We start from the raw sequence: 20,984 nt of genomic DNA, 5'->3' as shown, positions 1-20,984 counted from the left end.
AGTACTGATCCTAGAGCATCTCTCCTCCAGGTGGTGACTCAGGAATTCAGGCTGCTTCCATCCTGTAGCTATAGATTCTGGAATGAGAGAGAAGACAGAAAAGGCATACTGCTTTTAACTGTCTTGGTCCAGAAGTGACATGCTTCACTTAATCTTACAATTCATTGGCCAAAATTAGCCACGAGAGCCCAATGCAAATGCCATGAAGGGGATCACGTGGACTATTTAGTGAGCACTGCTTTGTCTGTCATTTGCCCTTATAAAAGAGATTAACCAAGGAAAGAGGCCCAGCCAATGTGAACTTGCAGTCTATTAGAATCTTTTGCTTTTCCTTTCCCCCGATTATAATAGGCTGTCAGTTTAGTATTCATCGAATATATGAAGGATTTATGCAATATTCATGTTGTTGAGATGTGAAATAAATCCTAGATCTATTTGAAATATTTTAAAGTTCATGGGCCAGTGGTGCCAGTCATCAGATGTTAGAGCCCTTAGGGGAAGAAAGAATGAGACTCTATGGCTTCATCAAGGCAGAGGTTGCTACTATCATGATTCCGGATAATGCCCCCATACTTGCCCGAGCTGGTTTGCTATGATGGGCTAGAGGAGGAATATCTCAAAATTGGAAGGGAATATAAAATGTTGCATGAGAGAAGCTATTTATGCCGGGGTGTGTGTGTGTGTGTGTGTGTGTGGAGAGAGAGAGAGAGACAGAGAGTTAAAACGTACTCTTTGGATCTAGACAGGACATGTTTGTTGCCTTGATCTCTTGATACAATCGGTAACATAACAGCAGCGAACATTCCTGAAGTTCTCTGAACTAGACTGAAATCTGCAAAGCTTGTCCCCTCAATGAGGGACCCAGAGCAAGTGGTTCAAGAGAACTAAGAGAGAACCCAGTTTTTAGTGCAAGGCCCCAGCTTCTCAAATCTTGTTTTTTGAATTAAAAATCACATACTCATACTTATGAAAATCAAAGCACAAAGAATGGAAAATGAAAAGTGGAGATCCTCATTTCTTAAAAATTATAGTTTGCCGGGGAAATCACATTTAATAGATGGGGATATATCACATATGTAAAATGTCTTTCTTAGGTTTATGTAAATATATATAGCTTTTACCAAAGCAAAATATTATTATATATATAGTTATATAATAAATATGTGGTAATATAGATATTGGTATAGAGATACACATATGGAATGTATATTCTATGTACATAGTTTTATATTAATATCTTAGATACCTTTCATTTCAGTATGTATATCTACTTCATTCTTTTCAGTAATTTTGTGTTTATTATGTGGCTATACCATGATGGTTTAAACTATTCATCTTTTAAAGAATTTATTTCTATTGGTTGTTTTACAAACAGAGCTGCAAACAACAGCAATGTGCCAACACTTTGTGTCTTTTTTTTTTTTTTTTTTGAGACAGAGTCTCACTCTGCCACCCAGGCTGGAGTGCAGTGGTGCCATCTCGGCTCACTGAAACCTCTGCCTCCTGGGTTCAAGCAATTCTTCTGCCTCAGCCTCTCAAGTAGCTGAGATTACAGGCGCCTCCCACCATGCCCAGCTAATTTTTGTATTTTAGTAGAGATGAGGTTTCACTGTGTTGGTCAGTCTGGTCTCCAACTCCTGACCTCAAGCTATCCACCTGCCTTGGCCTCCCAAAGTGCAGGGATTATAGGAGTGAGCCACTGCAACTGGCCCTCCTTTGTTTCTTTAGATAGTGTTTCTTGAAATAGATTTCTAGAAATAAGATAGATTGAAGGGTATGCAAATTTTAAATTTCTCTACAGACTGTGTCATTGCTCCTCAAAAATGCTGATTATCAAAATGTCACTTTTTGATACTAAAAAATAGATTGTTTTAAACACACAAAGTAAGTAGGGCTTATCAAAAGTTAATATATTTTGCATTTCTCACAAATATGTTGAATTTCTCCCACTTGCATTTTACAGCAGGAATCCTGACCCAGTCTAACTTTCTTATACTTAAAAACATAACATAGGCCAGGAGTCAGCAAACGTTTTCTATAAGAGGCCAGACAGTAAATATTGGTGTCTTTGTGGGTTATACCATCTCTGTTAGAACAATGTGACTCCACCTTTGTCTTGGGAAAGCTGCGATAGATAATATGTAAAAGGGCGGGAGTGGCTGTGTTTCAACCAAACTTTATTTACAAAACAGGGGTCATGCTAGATTTGTTCTGAGGACCATAGTTTCTTAACCTCAGTCTAGGCAATCCGTCAAATAATTCTGCATTCACAATAGAAGTCTTGTTGTATATATTGGCTGACGGTCTTTCCTTCCTCTAATGTTAACCACTGATTTTGTGGAGCATGGATTCTAGGGAAATAATACCCAGGTAAGATGTCTATTACCATGTGCGTCTTATTTTTAAAAGAGTGGTTAAATTCTTATTGAGGCTGGGCACAGTGGCTTATGCCTGTAATCCCAGCACTTTGGGAGGCTGAGGCAGGCGGATGGATCTCTCAGGTCAGGAGTTCAAGACCAGCCTGGCCAACATGGTGAAGCCCCGTCTCTATTAAAAATACAAAAATTTAGCCAGGTGTAGTGCCATGCACCTGTAATCCCAGCTACTTGGGAGGCTGAGGCAGGAGGATCACTGGAACCTCGGAGGCAGAGGTTGCAATGAGCTGACATCACACCACTGCACTCTAGGCTTGGTGACCGAGTGAGACTCCATCTCAAACAAACAAACAAACAACAAAAAACCAGTCTTATTGAGAAATTCAGTAGTTTTTGGTCTTTGGTCTGTATGTATATCACTTGGGGGTTTGGTAAAAATCTAGATTCCCACATCCAAACCCTATTCTCTTGTGAGCATTTTAAACAACAATCCCAGGTGGTTCTGGAATGCTCATAGGTTTGCATATTGGTTACTCTATTTATTCGCTGCATGGCCATGGACAAGTTGTTTTAACTCTCTGAGCCAACACTTCCTCTTCTATCAAATGGGAATATTAATAATACTTAGCCCTTGGAGACATTGTTAGAATTTGAAAGACAAGGAATAATTTTTAAGAGAGCTTGACTCGTGAGAAAAATAAACTTAAACGCATGAATATATATATCAAGCATGAATTTACCTAGTGCATATGCATTATACACTGGGTGCATAATATTTTATAAAATAATCATTGTTTTATAAAATAGTGTTTCATTATTTGGGGAGAGGCTTTTCTGTCATTTCCTTTCTGCTGACTTCCCCTCTTCAGAGTTCTCTACTCTTCCCCTCCCATCCCACCGCCTTTCTTTGTCACAAAACAAAGCCAATAGAATCACCACAGTTTAAGACCGGTTTACTCAAAACGAATTCATTATCTTACATAGCTGAACACAGAAATGATAAATAATGTTCTATAAATATTTGTTGGTTGACAGATTTGGAACAATGTCCTCTAGAAAAAGCTGAACGTAGCCACGCACCTTGTATGAGAGCCGCAAAGTATAGCCATGTGCCTGAATATGTGTCAACCACTGTGTGACTGGAGGGGCTGAGGAAGGGGTGTAGAGGGTGTTGTGGGATCCCTTCCGACAAGCAGTCAGGAACACATAGAAATACATTACAAAAGTTAAATAATCTAGGTAAGTTGAAATGGATGTTAAGAAGAGTCCCAGAGTGTGGTTGCTTGGGTAGGGGTAGGTTCAGGAATTGAAGGGACGTCCCTAGGGCCTGGGTTCCTGCTTCCTAATCTGCCACAAACATAACAGTGTCTTGTTGCTTCCAGGTCACTCAGGGATTCGACTCTGAGGTCAATGATGCACTTGGCACCAGAACTCAGTGGGGTTGGCACAGACCTGCCAGCCTCAGCCACTTTCATTCTGGAAGCTGTTAAAAGAGACAGTTATAAAAATTGAGGAATCAGCAAGGGAATTCCTGTCCCATGCTGCCTTCTCCTGTCTGTCTTGGCAAGCGTAGGGCCTGTCCACTTGCTCAGGACTCTTTGCCCAACCTCGGCTCCCTAGACTTGACCTCAGTGGCTCAGGGGGTCTCCTCAGGCAGCCTCCTCCTGCTAACACTTCCTCCTCTCTTCCCTCTGCCAGGGGCAGCTCTTCCCTGGTTCCTTGCAGACCCCAGGTCAGGCCAGAAAACACCTCTATGGCCCTTCCCTGTGTCCCACCACCAGATAGGACCTCAAAGGCCTGGGGTCCCCAGGATGGCCCTCATACCAGCTGATTCCCTTGCAGGCTGCCCCCCTCTAAGTCCTGCTTCTCTCCAGAGATGGGTAAGAGTACAAGCCCTTACCTGGCACCAGCAGTGAGTCTCATAATTGCCATCTACCATTTTGCTAGGGGGCTTCTGGGGATCCTAGGAAAAGCAGCAGATGCCTGGGTGCTTGGGGACCTGGGCATTCTGAGGGAAGGAGCAGCATGACCCCAAGTCATTTTTCACCGGGGACAAGTGAGCCAACTCCTTCTACCCAGTGATAAAATCAGAAGGAAGTAGGTGGAGACAGCACTGTTCAGGGGATGATTTGGGGATGAGAAGAACTGGCAGGAAGTTGGGGATTTGGGGGTGAGAAGAACCAGCAGGAAGTTGGGGATTTCTTGTTTCCCCACTTTTCCCTTCCGTTTCTGTTTGAGCCTTACGTTTGGCCTCCATCTCCCTCTGTAGAAATTGCAGCTAATTAAATATTCTGCCTCTTATTCCAGCTCTACTGGGGGAACATAATATGGTCTAAGAAGAGATTTTTCCAGCAAGAGGCCATCTCTGCAAATCACCTGTGAGGCAGACCTGTGCCGATTTTATGACTCAGCTGGCCACCGGGAAGCGATTGTAGCTGGGTTCTGCCCCTTATTGAAACCTACTCAGTGTTCTTCCCTAAGTAGGACAAGACCGTACCCTGCCTTTAAGATTTATAGAATAAAAAGTGAAAACTCTCTGGGGAAGAAAATCTTCCTGAACAGATAGCCCAAGGCATTTTGAAAATCCCTTAGGAAGTTCTCTGTTTCACTTGGGTACCTCTGTCCTTGGACTTTGGTGATGTGGTTTGACCCCAGCCAGAGAGTGAGGGGAACAACAGCAAAAGGCAGGACAAAGACAGACTCATGAAAGGAGGCCCAGGAACAGGGGGGCATCGTGAATGAGGAGCACGTGGGGGCCCAAGAGTGTGAGCAAAAGAGGACAGGGCTTGGGCACTCAGTCACCAGCCCCCTTCTGGGGTTCAAGTTGTGTCCCCTTCTCTAAAGAGGTAAGCCCTGAGTCATGGGAAGATGGAAACCGGGGCTGATGAGACAGGATGTTTTTTAAGCACTGTGGTGTCTTGTTGACTTGCCCATGCGAGGGGGTCTTGGTAACCACAGGGCTCAGGGTATTTGCAAGAATAGTTCAAGTGCTCACTTGTCTTGGGGCTGTTTATGGGGAAGTGGTTTCCACAGCGACAGGAGATGAGATATTGGTGTCACCCCGGACCACACTTAGCTGGTTCCTTCTCACTAAAGCTCTGTAGTCATAGTTTCTCCCGGCAGAGCAGAAGCTTCTATGTTATCCCACAGCTGTTCTAACGGTGTAGACTTGACTCATGCAATGATGCCAGGAGTCCTGAGCAGCACAGCCCAACTTCAACCACACACACATGGATAGAGCTGTGTTAGCGAAGCCTGAGCTACTAAGCAATGAGAGTACAGCCAGGCTTCCAGACATCTGTTCATTCAAGAGAGATATGCGCTAAGCAAAGGACCTAAAGATGAGTTTAATGTGGGTGCTAATATGCATAAGGAACCTTGAAATAAATGTTCTTAGCATTTGGCCAAGAGGGTCCATGTCTAGGAATCTATTCTCTATAGAAATAAATTCAAATGTGGAAAGAAAGAACAATGCATAAGTGTATTTGGTCCCCAGCATATTTATAGCAACTTAAAATTGGACCCAATTTAAACGCCTATGAGATGGATATGGCTAAGAAAATTATGGGATCTTCCCTTGATTGGCTATTAGGCAGCCTTTACAAACAATGCAATGACATGAGAGATGCTTATGTTGTGGTAAGTTTAAAAAACTCAAGATGCAAATCAGCTTATTTTAATCAGGACCCACCTAGCTTTTGGGATGTGGTCAATCCCACATAATGTATTTTTGTGGGTGCAGTTCCCAGGAAAGAGGAGGAATAAAAACTGCAAGTATGAAGTGTCTCCTTCGCTTTCAGTCTCCTTGTCTACCCCTTTGTCTATCCACTATGAAAGGACTCCCTTCTCTTCCTTAATATGGACAATTTCTACTGAGAACTCGTTCTAAGAATTGTCTCATCTCCTCCTGCATCCTCAGTGCCTGATCTTTGGCTTCTGTGAAGGAAGGTGGGTAGTGCTTGTGGCAGGGCCAATTCTACCTTTCTCAGTATGTTCTGGAGTGGGTATGTAGCCCCATTTTCTATTGGTTACCTTGACATCATGAAGAGTTTATGTCTCTTTTGCCCTAGATTTGGGCAATAGTCATTCATTGGGCAACAGGAAATAACACAAGTCAGCATCTTGTTAAAAATAAAGTCACTCAGGAAAGTGGACAACTAATAGTTTCTCATCTAGAGAGCATAGGAGAAAAAATGTTTACCACACACAAAGTATTAGTGCCTTTTATATCATCAAGACAAAAATAACAGGAAAAAGACACACATATTATAGTGAAAACTTGTTTTTCCTAACCAGCATCTATTCTGCATGTTTCCTGATGCCAGAAACTCACATTTCCTCAGGGCAAATCCCCCTTCCCCACCATTCTCAGGCTTTAAGTTTATGTAAGATTCAGTAAACCCAAAGATTCAAGTTATGTGCCTTGATTAACTTAAGCAAATCAATGAAACCCATCCCCATAACCACAGCGACTGGTTAGGAATTCGGTTCCTAAGTCAGTCAAATCGGAAAGGGCCTAGTGATGTTTTTTCCAATGGGAACACAGACTCACTCTTCCCTGCAGAAAATGAACAAGGATTCATGTAACACTGGCAGGTACTGGAAGCCACCCAGGGCCTCTCACAGGAAAGGGAGATCAGAAAGAGAAGCAAAGAGGACTCATGAGATACCACAGGGCCGCTGCGTCCAGCCTTGCCTGGAGCTAGCGCCACCTCGATGCCCTATAGTCTTGGAGCCACAACGTGTGCTTACTCAAAGCCTCTTTGAGTTTGGTTTGCTTGTTTGCTTTCTGCCTGGAAACTGCCAGCATCCTGAGAGATACGAGATCTGTATCTGTGCAGAGACACAGGGTCTGTTAAAAGTCACAGGCCCTGACTGAAGTGTGGAACTGGCTGAAACGAGAAAGTAGGAAGTAATTTGGGGAGGACCTTGTGAAATGGAAGTGACTTTTAAACCTTACATGCATCAGAATTACCTGGAGCCTTGTGAAGACACAGGTTACTGGGCCCTAGTCCATTAAGAAAGGAAGTGGGGCTCAGAATGTGCAGTTCTCCCATGTTCCCGGGTGATATTCACCATGCTGTCCTGTCTGGGCACTACCTTTTGCCATACCCATTACAAGGTATTGCACATGCTGGTTGAGCTATGGTCTGTCTTATTTTGGTGCTAAAAGCCTGTGCCAAATACCAAGGCTGCAGCATTAAGGAATTTGATAGAAAAGATTCTGAATACTGGAATTTAGTAGCTGTATATTACATCAGTAAGGTACTTTAAGAAAGAGTTTAGGCTACTTTGAAATGGGCTCATCTGAAATTGAAAAAGAAGAAATGCAACTTGTTAAAAAAGGCCCTTCCAGCCTGTGGTCTGAGAATCCAGTAATCTGGAGACTTGAAGGGCTGTAAGTGCAGAATTTTCCACTCTAAGATAAAGTTAGCATGAGCAGAGACAGGAAGATGAGAGACATAATGAGGCCAGGGGTCAAATATTCATCACCTCCACATGGGCCAAGATGCAGGCAGAGGTCTCTCACCAGGGTCTTGGAGGTTGGGGTGACAATGGTATCGCAGTCTGGGCTAGAAAGTGCACATCCCCGGCTGGGCGCGGTGGCTCACGCCTGTAAGCCCAGCACTTTGGGAGGCCAATGCTGGCGGATCACGAGATCAGGAGTTAGAGACCAGCCTGGCCAACATGGTGAAACCCCATCTCCACTAAAAATACAAAAACTTAGCTGGGTGTGGTGGCGGGCACCTGTAATTCAGCTACTTGGGAGGCTGAGGCAGGAGCATCGCTTGAACCCGGAAGGCGGAGGTTATAGTGAGCCACGATCACGCCACTGCACTCCAGCCCGGGTGATCGTGGGAGACTCTATCTCAAAAAGAAAAAAGAAAAAAGAAAATGCACATCCCCAACCCCAGTTAAAATGCAAATGCAAACTATGTAACTGACAACCTGTCTGCTTCTGGCTACCTGGCCCATGGAATTAACCAGAAGCAAATAGCCTATGGACATTAGAAGGGAGTCACATTGCCAAAGAAACCATAAGACTGGTTCCAAACAGTCGCTGATTACACAATACCTAAGGCAAACTCAGGCTAACTCACACAGACAGGAAGTCAGCAGCCTCCAGAAAGCAGATCCTCCACATTGCACATCTCAGATTGTCCATAGAGGACATTCCCCCAGGCAGGAGAGCTAGGGACTGCCGGATCAGCTGAACTGCTTAAAAATGCAATTCTCATTCTCCTGTTCCCTAACAGGGATCTTTGTTCAACTTACTCTGTTTGTTCATAACACTTGCATTTAGGGAATGTTGGGCATGATTAAACTTCGTTTAGCTTTGGGTTTCTAGACCTTGAGAAACAATTCAGTGCAGGCAAATTTTGTATGCCCCTATATTTTTTCCTGAAAGCCAATAAAGAAGGAATGATGACACCTTCACCGTGTCTATGGGGACAAAAGCTGCTTTTGTGTGTGTGTGTGTGTGTGTGTGTGTGTGTGTGTATGAGAGTGAGAGAGAGAGAGAGAGAGAGAGAAACAGCCTTGTCAAAAGGACGTGTTTGTTGCTGTACCCTCATTATATGAAAGCCATCGTGGCATCAAAACAGTATAAGCCAGGCTGAGCTCTATCCTCTCTGCATCAACTCAGAATCCCTACCAGAAAGCGGTTGTGATGGATGGAATATCACCCATCAAAGAATAGGGTAAGATGCCACCAGAGAGGTGAGCTATGCAAGCTAATCAGAAAATAACTCAAAGTTTTAAAAGTGCAGAATATAAAAAGGAAAAACCCTCATTCCTAAAAAAAAAAAAGCCTCATTTCCTCAAAGAAACGACAGTTAGCTATTTGATGTGTATCTTTCCAAATATTTGCCTATGTAAATATATATGTGTATATGGCATTTAAAAATAAGACAAAATAATATACTTTATAGATAGTTCCATAGCATATGTAGAGAATATATATGCATATACTGAATGTAATTAGATCTGCCTTTTACATATAATATTGTGGACACTTTCCACAGATATAGATGTGTGCTACTTTTTTTTTACTGACTGCAGAATATTCCATTGATGGACATCTTAATCCTCTACTGATTAATCCCCTACTGATGACTGTTTGCATTTCTTTGCTCTTTGCCAACCATACTCAAAAGAATATCCTCATGTCTACATATTCTTATCTTTTGGCAGAGTTTCTATGAAGCAGATTCCTAGAAATGGGATCAGGTCAAATGGGACGTAGGTCACATAGTATATGCATTTTAATATTTGCTAAGTAGTAGTGTTTATGCTTTAAAGAGTTTGAACACTACAACTCTAAACATGTTTGGACACAAAAATTAGATTATTTGAAACAAAATGAAATAAGCATAGCTCACAAAAATTAACACGTTTGGTTTTCACACAAATATTTTGAATTTCTCTTTCTTCTGCAAAAAGGACCCTAGCTTAGTATGCATTTCCTGTACATACAATGCAAGCAATCCATCTATTAAATAACTTACCTTTCAAACCTAGACAGCATCCTGCTCCACACAGAAGCTGGTTGTCTTTTCCTTCTCTGACTTTAGCTATTTATTTTGTAGAGTGTAGATTCTAGAGAAATAATGTATAATACACCTGTTGCCATATGCAGATACTTACCACATTTAGAAAACAGTGGTGAATTCTATTGACAGTTGCTGTCAGTCATTAACATGCTATGGAACACCTCACGAGCTTGACAAAAATATCAGTTCCCAGGTCTACACCTAAAGATCCTGTTTAAGTGGCTTCAACAATCACTGCTCAAACACTCTACGTCAACTCAGAATCCTGACCAGAAAGTGGTTGCAATGGATAAAGTATCATTCGCTAAAGAATAGGGTAAGATTTGAGTATAGGTGGGTCATACTTTGGGAAATAACTTGGTCAATGGTTAACAGCATAGTCTGTAGTTCAATAAAAGTCCAGTTTTGGAACACAATTGACCATTTACGTGCTGTGTAACCTCAGCCAAGTTGTCTAACCTTTCTGAGCCCCGGGTTACTTTTCTGTCACATGGAGGTATTAATAGTACCTAAGCTGTACTATTGCATTGGTAAGATTAAATGAACAATGTATAAAAAGCACTCAGTAGGAGTAAGCCTCGACAATGTAAGTAATTGCTAGTAAGAGCTTGATTCATCATGAATATGCACTACAGAATACTCTGCTTAATGGTGTCCATTCAAGTAGTGAATTCTCCTAGAGCGTGCACATTACGATTTGAGTTATAACATATTCATAGTTCAAATGTTCCAGAACTGTGTCTCCGTTGTAAAGTGGATAACTCTGTGGTAGCCCTCCCCATCTCTCCCAATTTCCCTCCATTTCACATCTTCCTAATCGTTGCCTATGATTCCTCTTAACCAGTGATTTTGATTTGCCGGAAAAACAAAAAAACTCAATACTGGTTTACCTTTTAAAAGAGCATCTTTATTATTTCCCCAGGCCGATCACAGCCCGGAACAAAAGCAGCCGATACACATCTGTCAGTCAGGTGGCTTTGGTACCCTCACTGCCTACAGCAGGCCGATGACAGCCACTCGGTTGTCACCAGACACAGTGTGAGGGAAGGGGGAGGGGACAGGGGAGCTCTCAGAGCAAACAATCACAAACACACTGTGAAATCAAAAATAAATTACAAAAACTAAATAGTATAAATAAATTAAAATTTAAGTTAAGAAGAGTCCCACAGTGTGGCTGTTTGGCAACAACCAGTCCATAGACGAGGTAGCTGTGGAGGTCACAGCCATGTTCCCAAGGCTCAGGCTCCCACTCCCCACTGGGCCCACCGAGGTCACTGGGTCCTCACAGCTTCCAGACCCCTCAGGCACTCAGCTCCAGGTCGCTGACATATTTCTGGACCCACTCCTCACTGGGGTCAGCACAGACCTGCCGGCCTCTCTTGGTTAGGAAGCTGTGGAGAAGGGAGGAAGGATTAAGCACTGGGGAATCCAGCAGGGGAATCCTGGGCCCACCATGGCCCCATCATCCTGCTCTCTGTCCTGGGCAGCTCAGGGCCTGCTCCTCTCTCAGAGGCCCCCTGCCTATCTCCGTCTAGAGAGCTTCTCTCAGGGACTCTGGGCGAGGGGGTCCTCAGAAGGTCCTGCTGCCTCCTTCTTCCTGGGGCAGCCCTTCCTGACTCTGTAACACCCGCCTCACTCCAGCCCCAAGTCAGGTCACACCTCAGAGCCCTGCGGCCTGTATCCCCGATAGGCTCCTGAAGGCTGGGCCTTTCCAGGATGGCCTTCTGGCCTGTCTCTGCCCCCACCCCGACCCTCCCTACCTCTCTAGAGGTGAGCAGGAAGACTGGCACTTACATGACACTGGGCTTGGAGCACTGGCTGCTGGTCTCAAAGTAGTCAGCTATGAAGTTCTGTGGAATCTGCCGGGAGATGTAGCTGAAGCAGCAGGCGGTCGGGGTGTCAGCAGCAACTGCGGAGAAAGGAGAGAATGAGCCCGAGTCACAGCTCAGAAGAAAAGGACAGGCAGCTTCTGATCCCCGAGTGTTTGAGGAGGGCAGGCTTGCTCAGACCAAGTGACTGGAAGGCATTTGGGCGTTTTTGCTGAGGAATGTCTCTTTGTTTCTGTCTATATTCTTCTTTCCCCTTGACTCTTTATAGTGGGTTCTCTGTTTCTCTGTGTGATCCAGACACCTGAACGGACTGTTCTCTTATCTCAGTTCTCTTCAGGGAATTTTGTCTGGTTCAAGAAGTCATAGCCCAGCCCAAGAGAAGCCTTGGGCATCTCTCATAAGATATCAAACGGACAGAGCTCCTGGGAGACCTAGGGTGAGCTGGAGAGTGAACAACAGACCCCACTGGGAAGTAACCAGCCCTGGATTCTGCCTCTTGCAAACTGATTCGTTTCAAACCCTGTTTTTCTATCTGTGCAAGGGACTGTAACTCCCCTGCCCCTGCCTAGATTCTCATACCTGGAGACTAGGGGGCTAAGACCCCTTCTAGAGATAAAAATATAAAAGTCTTGAAGAGAAAGACCAAGATGTTTGGCAGCCCTTTAAGACATTCTCTTTTCTCTTGGGGGCTCTTAGGCCACAAGAAAAGATTGATGTGGTCTAACCATGGCCAGAGAGTGGCGATACCCACAGAGAAACTCGGACTCACGTGATGCAGAGAACTGGTTGCAGAGAGCCATGGTGCAGAGGAGGACGGCAAGGGCAGCAGTGGAGACCTGCATGATTGTGAGCAGGTGATGGAATGTGGGCTCGAGTGTCAGCAGAGCCAAGAAGGGACTGACCACTCTTTGCTGCCCGTGTCCTTCTGAAGTCTGAAGCCAGCTCTCCTCTTTATAGGCAGCCCTGGCGGATGGGGAAATGGAATCTGGGGGTGAGGAGGGAAATTTTTAAGCGTAGTGATGCTGTCATGCTGAGTGTTGCACAACTCAGGGTCCCTGGTGACCACAGGGGCTCAGGATATCCAAGAATAGCATCTCTGAGCTATTCTCTAACTCTCAGCTCTCAACTCATGACTGGTTGTAGTTTCATGGGGAAATGGTTTCTCCTGTGAGTGTGAAGAGGGGTGTATTTCAACCCAAGGCTATTCTTAGCCAGTCCCTTCTCATAGGAACTGGTCTATGCATGAACTCTCCAGCCCCATTCCTTCCCACAGAGCTGCAATTCTGCTTCCTCAGCTGCTATAACCACAGGGATAGAGTTGATGGGCTGATGCTGTGGAGGGCTGCACAACCCTTCCTCCTCCCAGAGGCAAGGAACTCAATGAAAGCTGGAGGAATAGAAAGCATGAGGTCACGTTTCAGTCATTTGTCTATTTATTAGTCTCGGAGTGACTGGGGCGCTGTGTTAAATGCTAGTTGTGGATCATAAAAATACTTTAGAGGTGGGTGTCAGTATGTCAGGTGCCTAGAAATATGTGTAGCCATTAACCTAGAAAAAGCATTTCTAGAAACGAGTTCTGTGGAAACAACCCAAATATGGAGCCATCGTTAAACATAAAGATACCCGACCCAGCATCATTTATAACTCTAAAATAAGCAAAGCTAAATTTTTCTCTATCAGGGAATGATAAATTATCCACAGATCATTTATTATTAAGTCTCTAAAATGAATGAAGTGGCATAAATATACTTATAACATCAGTGGTTTAAAAAAGCAAGATACGACATTATACAAATTCTACAAAATTTGAAGAATTGTTCAAATACATATATTTGTACTATATATACATATATTTGTACATACACACATATATATTTGTACAAATATATATATATTCCTTTCCAACCCTAAGCGTGGAAAAAAATACAAAGGCTTGGAAATACATGCCTTAAAGAATGAATAGTTCTTATATTTGTGTGATAGGTCCCTGGGTGATTTATTTTCTTATTTTTTTCTTTTTCCGGATTTTTCTCATCTTACTTAGTTAGACTTTATTACCTTCTTGGTCAGCCCACAAATTTATAAACTAATTTTTAAAAAACATTTCCAACATCACTGGTTGAAAAATAGGTTGTTGTCAGTTGTTTAATCTGAAAGAAATTATTGATAAATATGCTAAAGTTTCTGTTCAATGGTTTTTGCCAAAATGAGGTCTTGATTTCCCATTTCTTTGAAGCATTTTAAGGATCCTATACTATACTTACATAAATCATGCCAAACTGAAGCAGTATTTTCCTTATTCTTTTCAATACTTAATTTCAGTGGTGTGGAAGGGTCTCTACCTTCTCAGCCAGATTATATGCTTTATTTTTCTTTTCCATACTTTGTTATTTTATTCTTTCACAATCAATCAGCATACCTCATTTTATAATGGGAAATAGATTTAGTTGGTTTTAATGATCTTTGTTTCTGAGATGCCCCTGGTCTCGTGGGGGCAGGTAGAGTATATGAACAGGTAATTGTAGCATTTAGCCAAAAGTGCTAGGACTCCTAGTAGAAAAAGAAATGAAAGCTCAGAACCCCACAAGGGGAAGAAGTGACCTTCCACCAGAGGGTTGGGGAAGGCTTCATGGAAGGGATGGAACTTTAGTTGTGTCTGGATAACTGCCCAGGATTTAGGCATCTATAGATGAGTGCCCAACTGAGGCAGAGTTCTGGGTGTGACACTGTGGGCTCAGAGGAAAGAGGGGGTGCTTCAGTGGAGCTGCAGAGCGGTGGGGGCAAATATGGATGATAAAGCTAAATTGGGACCAAACCAGGACAGGCCTTGAATTCCCTCCAAAGGGGTTAGAGTTGATATGTTTGATGCTGGAGAAAAATGGAGGACAGAAGCCAAGTGTGACCATGTCTTTGGAATTCTGTCCTTTCTAAGTGTCTGTAGACTTAGGTCTTTTAATACACATGAGCTCTGTTTCCTTCCCACCCCAATGATGGCTAGTGCCAGTCTTGAGGGAGGAGAAGCAGAGGCAAGATCAGGGGCCGTGGTAGGTTTCAGTGGAGCTTTGTCATCCACGTATCTTCCCCTATTGCTACCAATTCCAAATAAAGGTATCTCTGCCACTTGTCTCATTAGAAACCTACATCACAGGCAATGCCTCCTTCTCACCCCACCCTCTGCCTCCCAGCTCTCGGTGATACCCCAAATTGCATTCCGTCACTCACTTCTTAGGGGAACCCCTTCCATACTCGTGATTCCATGTCTGAAAGCCGGCTTCTGTGAGTTGCAGAGAGTGAGAAAAGGAAATGGAAACTGCTGAATCAGTCAGTGTTCTGATAAAGGGACATCTTCTAGCTCTATGATTACAGCACAGTGTGTTATAATTAGTTATCTATGTAATTTGCTCTTCAAAAATCTAGACCATGTCCTGTTGATTTTATTTTAGTTTCTTTTTCTCAAGAAATTTATAGTTTAATAAAGGCAATGTGGGAGTTTGAAAACAAATTTTTATTTCGTGCTAATGATAGATTAGCAGCTACACAAATTTTAGTTCACAATATGTAATTTTTATTGAGTGATCACCATGTGCTGATTTCCATAATAGGGATTTACATGTTTGAACTGTTACTCTTCAAAACAACCCTATGATTTAGTTACCGTTATACTTTCTCAGTTGAACAGGTGAAGAAACCAAAGTAAATAGAGGTTAAGCAATTTTCCGAAGGCCATAAAGCTGATGACTAGCAGAGCAGGGATTCAAATCCAGGTAGTCTGACTCTAGGTAACACACGCTACATGTCCTGTACCACAACTTATTATATTTGATCCTCACAACACTCCTATAATGGTAGATTTTTTAGAGTGTCTTCTCAGATTGTAAATCAACTTTAGACCATGTCTTGTGGTTGATTTAAACCAAATCCTAGCACATGATGATTATAACATGATGAACCTCCTGACCTAGTCTCTATCTCTTATTATTGTGTTGTTTATAATAAAGATGATTTATTGAATATATAATTCTATCTCAGTGTTTATATATTTGTAAGACTTTCTCTATCAATCCCCAAACCAGGAAATAGCCCTTTGCCATGTGTTTTGCTTGGATTGAAATACAGTCACACACATAGCATGTGCTTAATTTATATACGTTGAATGAATAATGTAAGGGAGATGTAGGACAGGGTTGAGTTGGGAGGGTCTTAGACATTTCCTAGGTGGTAAATTGATGTTCCCAGTTGAAATGACGTACCCACAGTCATATGGATGGAATTGGTCAGTTTTATATTCCACTATCTGTGTTAGTTACCAGCGTATCTCCAGTGATAACCACAATGCCTGACATATAGTGAAGCATAATAGCTATTTGATGAATAAATAAATCACTGATTTGGCTAACAATATGTGTTATTCCTGAACTCTCACTATGGAGTTGAAATACTAATGGGAAAGGTAGGATAAGTAAGGCCATGGTGAGTGGGAACGGGGAGAGGATCAGGAAAAATAACTAATGGGTACTAGGCTTAATACCTGGGTGATGAAATCACTTGTACACCAAACCCCCATGACACAAGTTTACTTATGTAACAAACCTGCACATGCATCCCTGAACTTAAAATAAAACACACACACACACACACACACACAGAATCAAGAGAGAGAGTCAAAAGTGTGATGGGTCTCCAGAGCCAAGGAAGAATCTTTAAATAAAATGAGAATTGAAGTGGGGCATGGTGGTTCACACCTGCAATCCCAGCACTTTTGAAGGCCGAGGTGGGCGGATCACCTGAGGCCAGGATTTTGAGACCAGCCTGGCCAACATGGTGAAACCCATCTTTACTAAAAATACAAAAAATTAGCCAGGCGTGTTGGCACATGCTTGTAGTCCCAGGTACTTGGGAAGCTGAGGCAGGAGAATCACCTGAACCTGGGAGGTTGCAGTGAGCCAAGATCGCACCACTGCGACCAGCCTGGGCGACAGAGTGAGACTCCATCTCAAAAAAAAAAAAAAAAAAAAAAAAAAAAATTGAGTGTCCTGATAAGGATGCAATTTGAAAGAGAAATGTAAACTTATATAAAGAAGTTTTCAGTAACTTGGATCTAAAAGGTCATGATTTGCTTTAAAAAGAAAGGAAGGAAGGAAAGAAAGGAAAGAAAGAAAGGAGAGAGAACAAAAGAAGAAAGAGAGAGAGAAAGAAAGAAGAGAGAAAGAAAAAAGAAAGAAAGAGAAAGAAGAGAAGAAGAAAGAAAGAGAGAGAAAGAAAGAAAAAGAAAGAAAGAAAGAAAGAAAGAAAGAAAGAAAGAAAGAAAGAAAGACAGACAGACAGACAGACCATGGTGTCACAGTCTTGATCTTTGGGAAACTGACCATCCAAGATTCTTTAGGTGGTGGTGACAGAAAGTAGCCAGCAGTCAACACCATGGACCCTTCAGCATGGAGGGACCTGATTTGTGTCCCAGCGCTCTGGCTCATTTCAGCTTCTGTGAGGCCCCAACTCAGTCCAGCAGAGCGTCCCAGTCCGCAGTGCAGGGAATCCTGGCTGGGCAGTTTGTCCTCTGCGGCGTCTTTGCCTTGCGCTGCTCGGCTTGCCTCCCCACTGTGTGCTGCTGCCGGTGCTCCCCAGCGCGGGGCATTGCTTTCCTTCCAGATTCTGGCCCCGAGGGCCCACTTCCCCAAGTGTCGCCCTCTGCTATCTCCTTTGGCAGCAGGCGCCCCAGGGATGGGTTCACTGATGATGACATCCTGTTTGGCCCAGCTTTGGCCTCCTTTTCTCATATGTGGTCTGCGTGGTCAGGTTGCAGCAGGTGTGGGCCCCACCTTTCATGCAGGCAGAAGCAGCAGCCTGGAGTCCCCTGTCTAGGATCTTAGACAGACAATGTCTCATTGACACAGCCCCTTCTTTCTGCAGCCAGCCCCTTGTTTTCTGTCCTGAGTCCTTGTTATTTTCTCTGGCCATTTCTTGCGTGTGTGCAGTAGGTCAGGGCATATGTCTTGGTACTGGATCTGATCCCTCTCCCAGTCCCTTGCCCCTTCTTCCATATTCTCTATGCAATAAAAAGTTCCTCTTCCTATCAATATCCCAAGCTGGAAAGCTGAGAGTCACCCTTGTCTCCTCTTTCTCTGTCATTTCCTACAGCTATTCAATCACCAACTCTAGTCTACATTCAATTTTACATGCATCTGCCTCTCACCATTCCCACTGCCTCTGTCTTAGGTCAGGTTCTTATGGTTTCTCACCATGACAACTAGAAGGTGGTCTTAGCAACTCCCTTCCCTCCCTCCCTCCCTCCCTCCCTCCTTTCCATTCCTTTCTTTCTTTCTTTCTTTCTTTCTTTCTTTCTTTCTTTCTTTCTTTCTTTCTTTCTTTTCTTTCTTTCTTTCTTTCCTTTCTCTTCTCTCTCTCTCTCTCTCTTTCTTTCTTTCTTTCCTTTCTCTCTCTCTTTCTTTCTTTCTTTCTTTCTCTCTCTCCCTCTCTCTTTCTTTCTTTCTTTCTTCTTCCAAGACAAAGTCTCATTCTGTGGTCCAGGCTGGAGTGCAGTGACTCGATCTTAGCTCACTGCAACCTTGGCCTCCCAGGCTCAAGCAATTCTTGTGCCTCAGCCTTCCTAGTAGCTGTGATTACAGGCATGTGCCACCATGCCCTGCTAATTTTTTTGTACTTTTCGTGGAGATGGGGTTTCACCATGTTGCCAGGCTGGTCTTGAACTCCTGGCCTCAAGTGATCTGCCTGCTTCGGCCTCCCAAAGTGCTGGGATTGATTACAGGAGTGAGTCACTAGGCCTGGCCTAGTTTTGTCTCTTTTTAATCTATCCCACCACACAGCATCCAATATAATTTTGCTAAAGATCAAATCAGTCTCTGTTTCTCTCCTTTTAAAATCTTGCAAACATTCTACATTGCTTCTGGCGTGAAATGGAAGCTTCTCTGTAACCTAACCCCTGTCTACCTCTTTGGCCTTGTGGCTTGCCAAGTTGAGACTTCTGAAAACCAAGACTCAGCCTATTTGCACTACCTGTGGTTCCTTAAATGTGCAGCTCTCTTCCCTGCTTTTAATGAAGGAGGTGTTGACTTGGTAGAACAGTTTCCCCTTCTTGTAAGCCACAAGGCAGAGTGTAATACTACAAAAGTGGTCACATCCCATGACGGCTGCGGGGATTAATATTTAGAACAATTAAGGAAAAACACTATGTCATTCCCCAAATTTTCTTTGCTTTTTGTTTTTCTTTTTTTTGGATGGAGTCTCACTGTGTCACCCAGGCTGCAGTGCAGTGGCGTGATCTTGGTTCACTGCAACCTCCGATCCCACCTACCCCCCTCCCCGGGTTCAAGTGATTCTCCCACCTCAGCCTCCTGAGTAGCTGGGATTACAGGCGTGCACCACCATGCCTGGCTAATTTTTATATTTTTAGTAGAGACAGGGTTTCACCATGTTGGCCAGGCTGGTCTTGAACTCCTGACCTCAAGTGATCCGCCTGCCTTGGCCTCCCAAAGTGCTAGGATTATAGGTGTGAGCCACCAAGCCTGGCCTGTAATTCCCCACATTTTCTAAGGAAAAGAGGAAATCCATGGATCTTGCTGTTCAAAGACATGCAAAATGCAAAACAGAAAAGACATTTTACATTAGAATAACAGAAACTTTGGCTGTTATGCTTTTAACATAAATTTATAATACAGCACACTTCCCTTTTGTGATTTATTCATGCTCTAGAGCCAGACTTTTGGCTTCAGCTTCAAATCTGTTATATGTCAGCTGTGTGTTTTTCCCTAGGTTATGTACCTCTCTGTGCTTCAGTTTCTTCATGTGTGAAAGGGCATAGTTACAGCACTTACCTCAGAGGGCCACTGTGAGGATTAAATGCATTAACATCTACGAAAGGCAGAGAACATTACTGGTTCATAATAAGTGCTGTGTTAAGTGCTATCTACTATTATTACTATTTTATTATTATTGCAATATTTCAATATATCCATTTTACATCAGAAACAAGCGCAGGTCTCTTGTTCTTTGCCTGGATACCCCTGTGCCTGTCTTTGCCTGGCTAATCTCAGTTCAACCTATAATACAGAAAAGTTAGAGCAACATAAATGGACTGATGTGAGTAGCAGAATGATTAAATGCAACTTTTGGTATATCTATGCAATAAAATATCGTGTATATTCATGCCATTTTTGAGTAATATTTAAGTTTGTAATGACACAGAAGAAGATTAAGTAACAATAATAAGATACACTAGTTCATAAAAGACTACTAAGTACCAATAATAAAATATAAAACTAGGTACAGAATGATAGGGCAATTTTAATTTTCTTATTTATGCCTCCCTATATTTTCTCAATTTTGTACAATGACCATGTATATTTTCTATAAAAGAAAACCAGACTAATAGAATTTTTTTTTTTTTTTTGAGACAGAGTCTCACTCTGTCACCCAGGCTGGAGTGCAGTGGCGCGATCTCGGCTCACTACAATCTCCACCTCCCAGATTCAAGAGATTCTCATGCTTCACCCTCCTGAGTAGTTGGGACTACAGGCGTGTGCCACCATGCCAAACTAAGTTTTTGTATTTTTAGTAGAGACGGGGTTTCACTATGTTGGCCAGGCTGTTCTCAAACTCCTGACCTCAGATGATCTACCCACCTCGGCCTCCCAAAGTGCTGAGATTATAGGCATGAGCCACCATGCCTGGCCTATAAATATTTTTTCAAAAAAAAAAAAATTCAGATCTCACATTTTTTGGAAGCCTTCCTTAACGCTACACTACCACCATCTAAAGTGCATACCCTCACCCTCAGACACAATGCCTGTCACACAGTAGGTACTCAATAAAGCTTTACTGAATGACGTTCATCTCTTGCTAGAATATTCCCTATGACCTGCAAGGAAAGAGGCCAGAAACAATTTGAAGGAAGATGCTTCACAAGGAATACTGAAAGTTTTCTTGACCTCATGAATGCTGGTGAGGCTTTACCCCTCTCTCAGGAATTTAACATCGCCTGAAGTTCCTGACATCTGCCTTTCACAAGCAAGAGCCGGTTGTGGCAGGCGACGAAGGTCCATTTCCATGGTAAGAAGAGTGGGGCTGGCCAGCTCCATAGTCAGAGTGTGGCAGTCACTGATGTGCTGCTCTAACCAGCTCATTGTCCTACAGATTTCGTCCTGAAGAATTCTGCACTCTGGATAATTGTGTACTTGTTTCTTCAATTCACAATTCAGCTTCTGCTCCCATTT

General features: G+C 43.1%; 1 protein-coding gene across 1 annotated transcript; it reads right to left on the bottom strand.

Annotated features, from left to right (window-relative positions):
* Positions 1–10,813: 10,813 nt before the first annotated feature.
* On the bottom strand, positions 10,814–12,695 carry LOC100595821 (C-C motif chemokine 3). Its single transcript, XM_012501125.2, has 3 exons — positions 12,527–12,695; positions 11,723–11,837; positions 10,814–11,319 (listed from the first exon to the last, which is right to left on the bottom strand). The coding sequence occupies exons 1-3, from the start codon at positions 12,597–12,599 to the stop codon at positions 11,229–11,231; spliced, it is 279 nt and encodes a 92-aa protein (XP_012356579.2). The 5' UTR covers positions 12,600–12,695; the 3' UTR covers positions 10,814–11,228.
* Between the last annotated feature and the right edge of the window lie 8,289 nt (positions 12,696–20,984).

Source organism: Nomascus leucogenys, unplaced genomic scaffold (assembly GCF_006542625.1).
Source record: "Nomascus leucogenys isolate Asia unplaced genomic scaffold, Asia_NLE_v1 Super-Scaffold_391, whole genome shotgun sequence".
In the NCBI taxonomy this organism is placed as follows: domain Eukaryota; kingdom Metazoa; phylum Chordata; class Mammalia; order Primates; family Hylobatidae; genus Nomascus; species Nomascus leucogenys.
Note: the sequence above shows the minus strand (reverse complement) of the source record. Positions and strands in the feature narration are given on the sequence as shown.

Excerpts from the sequence above, each read along its gene's own strand:
- LOC100595821 (XM_012501125.2), bottom strand. The coding sequence starts at position 12,599 with ATGCAGGTCTCCACTGCTGCCCTTGCCGTCCTCCTCTGCACCATGGCT. Across the intron at positions 11,838-12,526 it reads CAACCAGTTCTCTGCATCAC|TTGCTGCTGACACCCCGACC; the intron begins GTGAGTCCGAGT and ends CTTTCTCCGCAG. Across the intron at positions 11,320-11,722 it reads TGCTCCAAGCCCAGTGTCAT|CTTCCTAACCAAGAGAGGCC; the intron begins GTAAGTGCCAGT and ends CCTTCTCCACAG.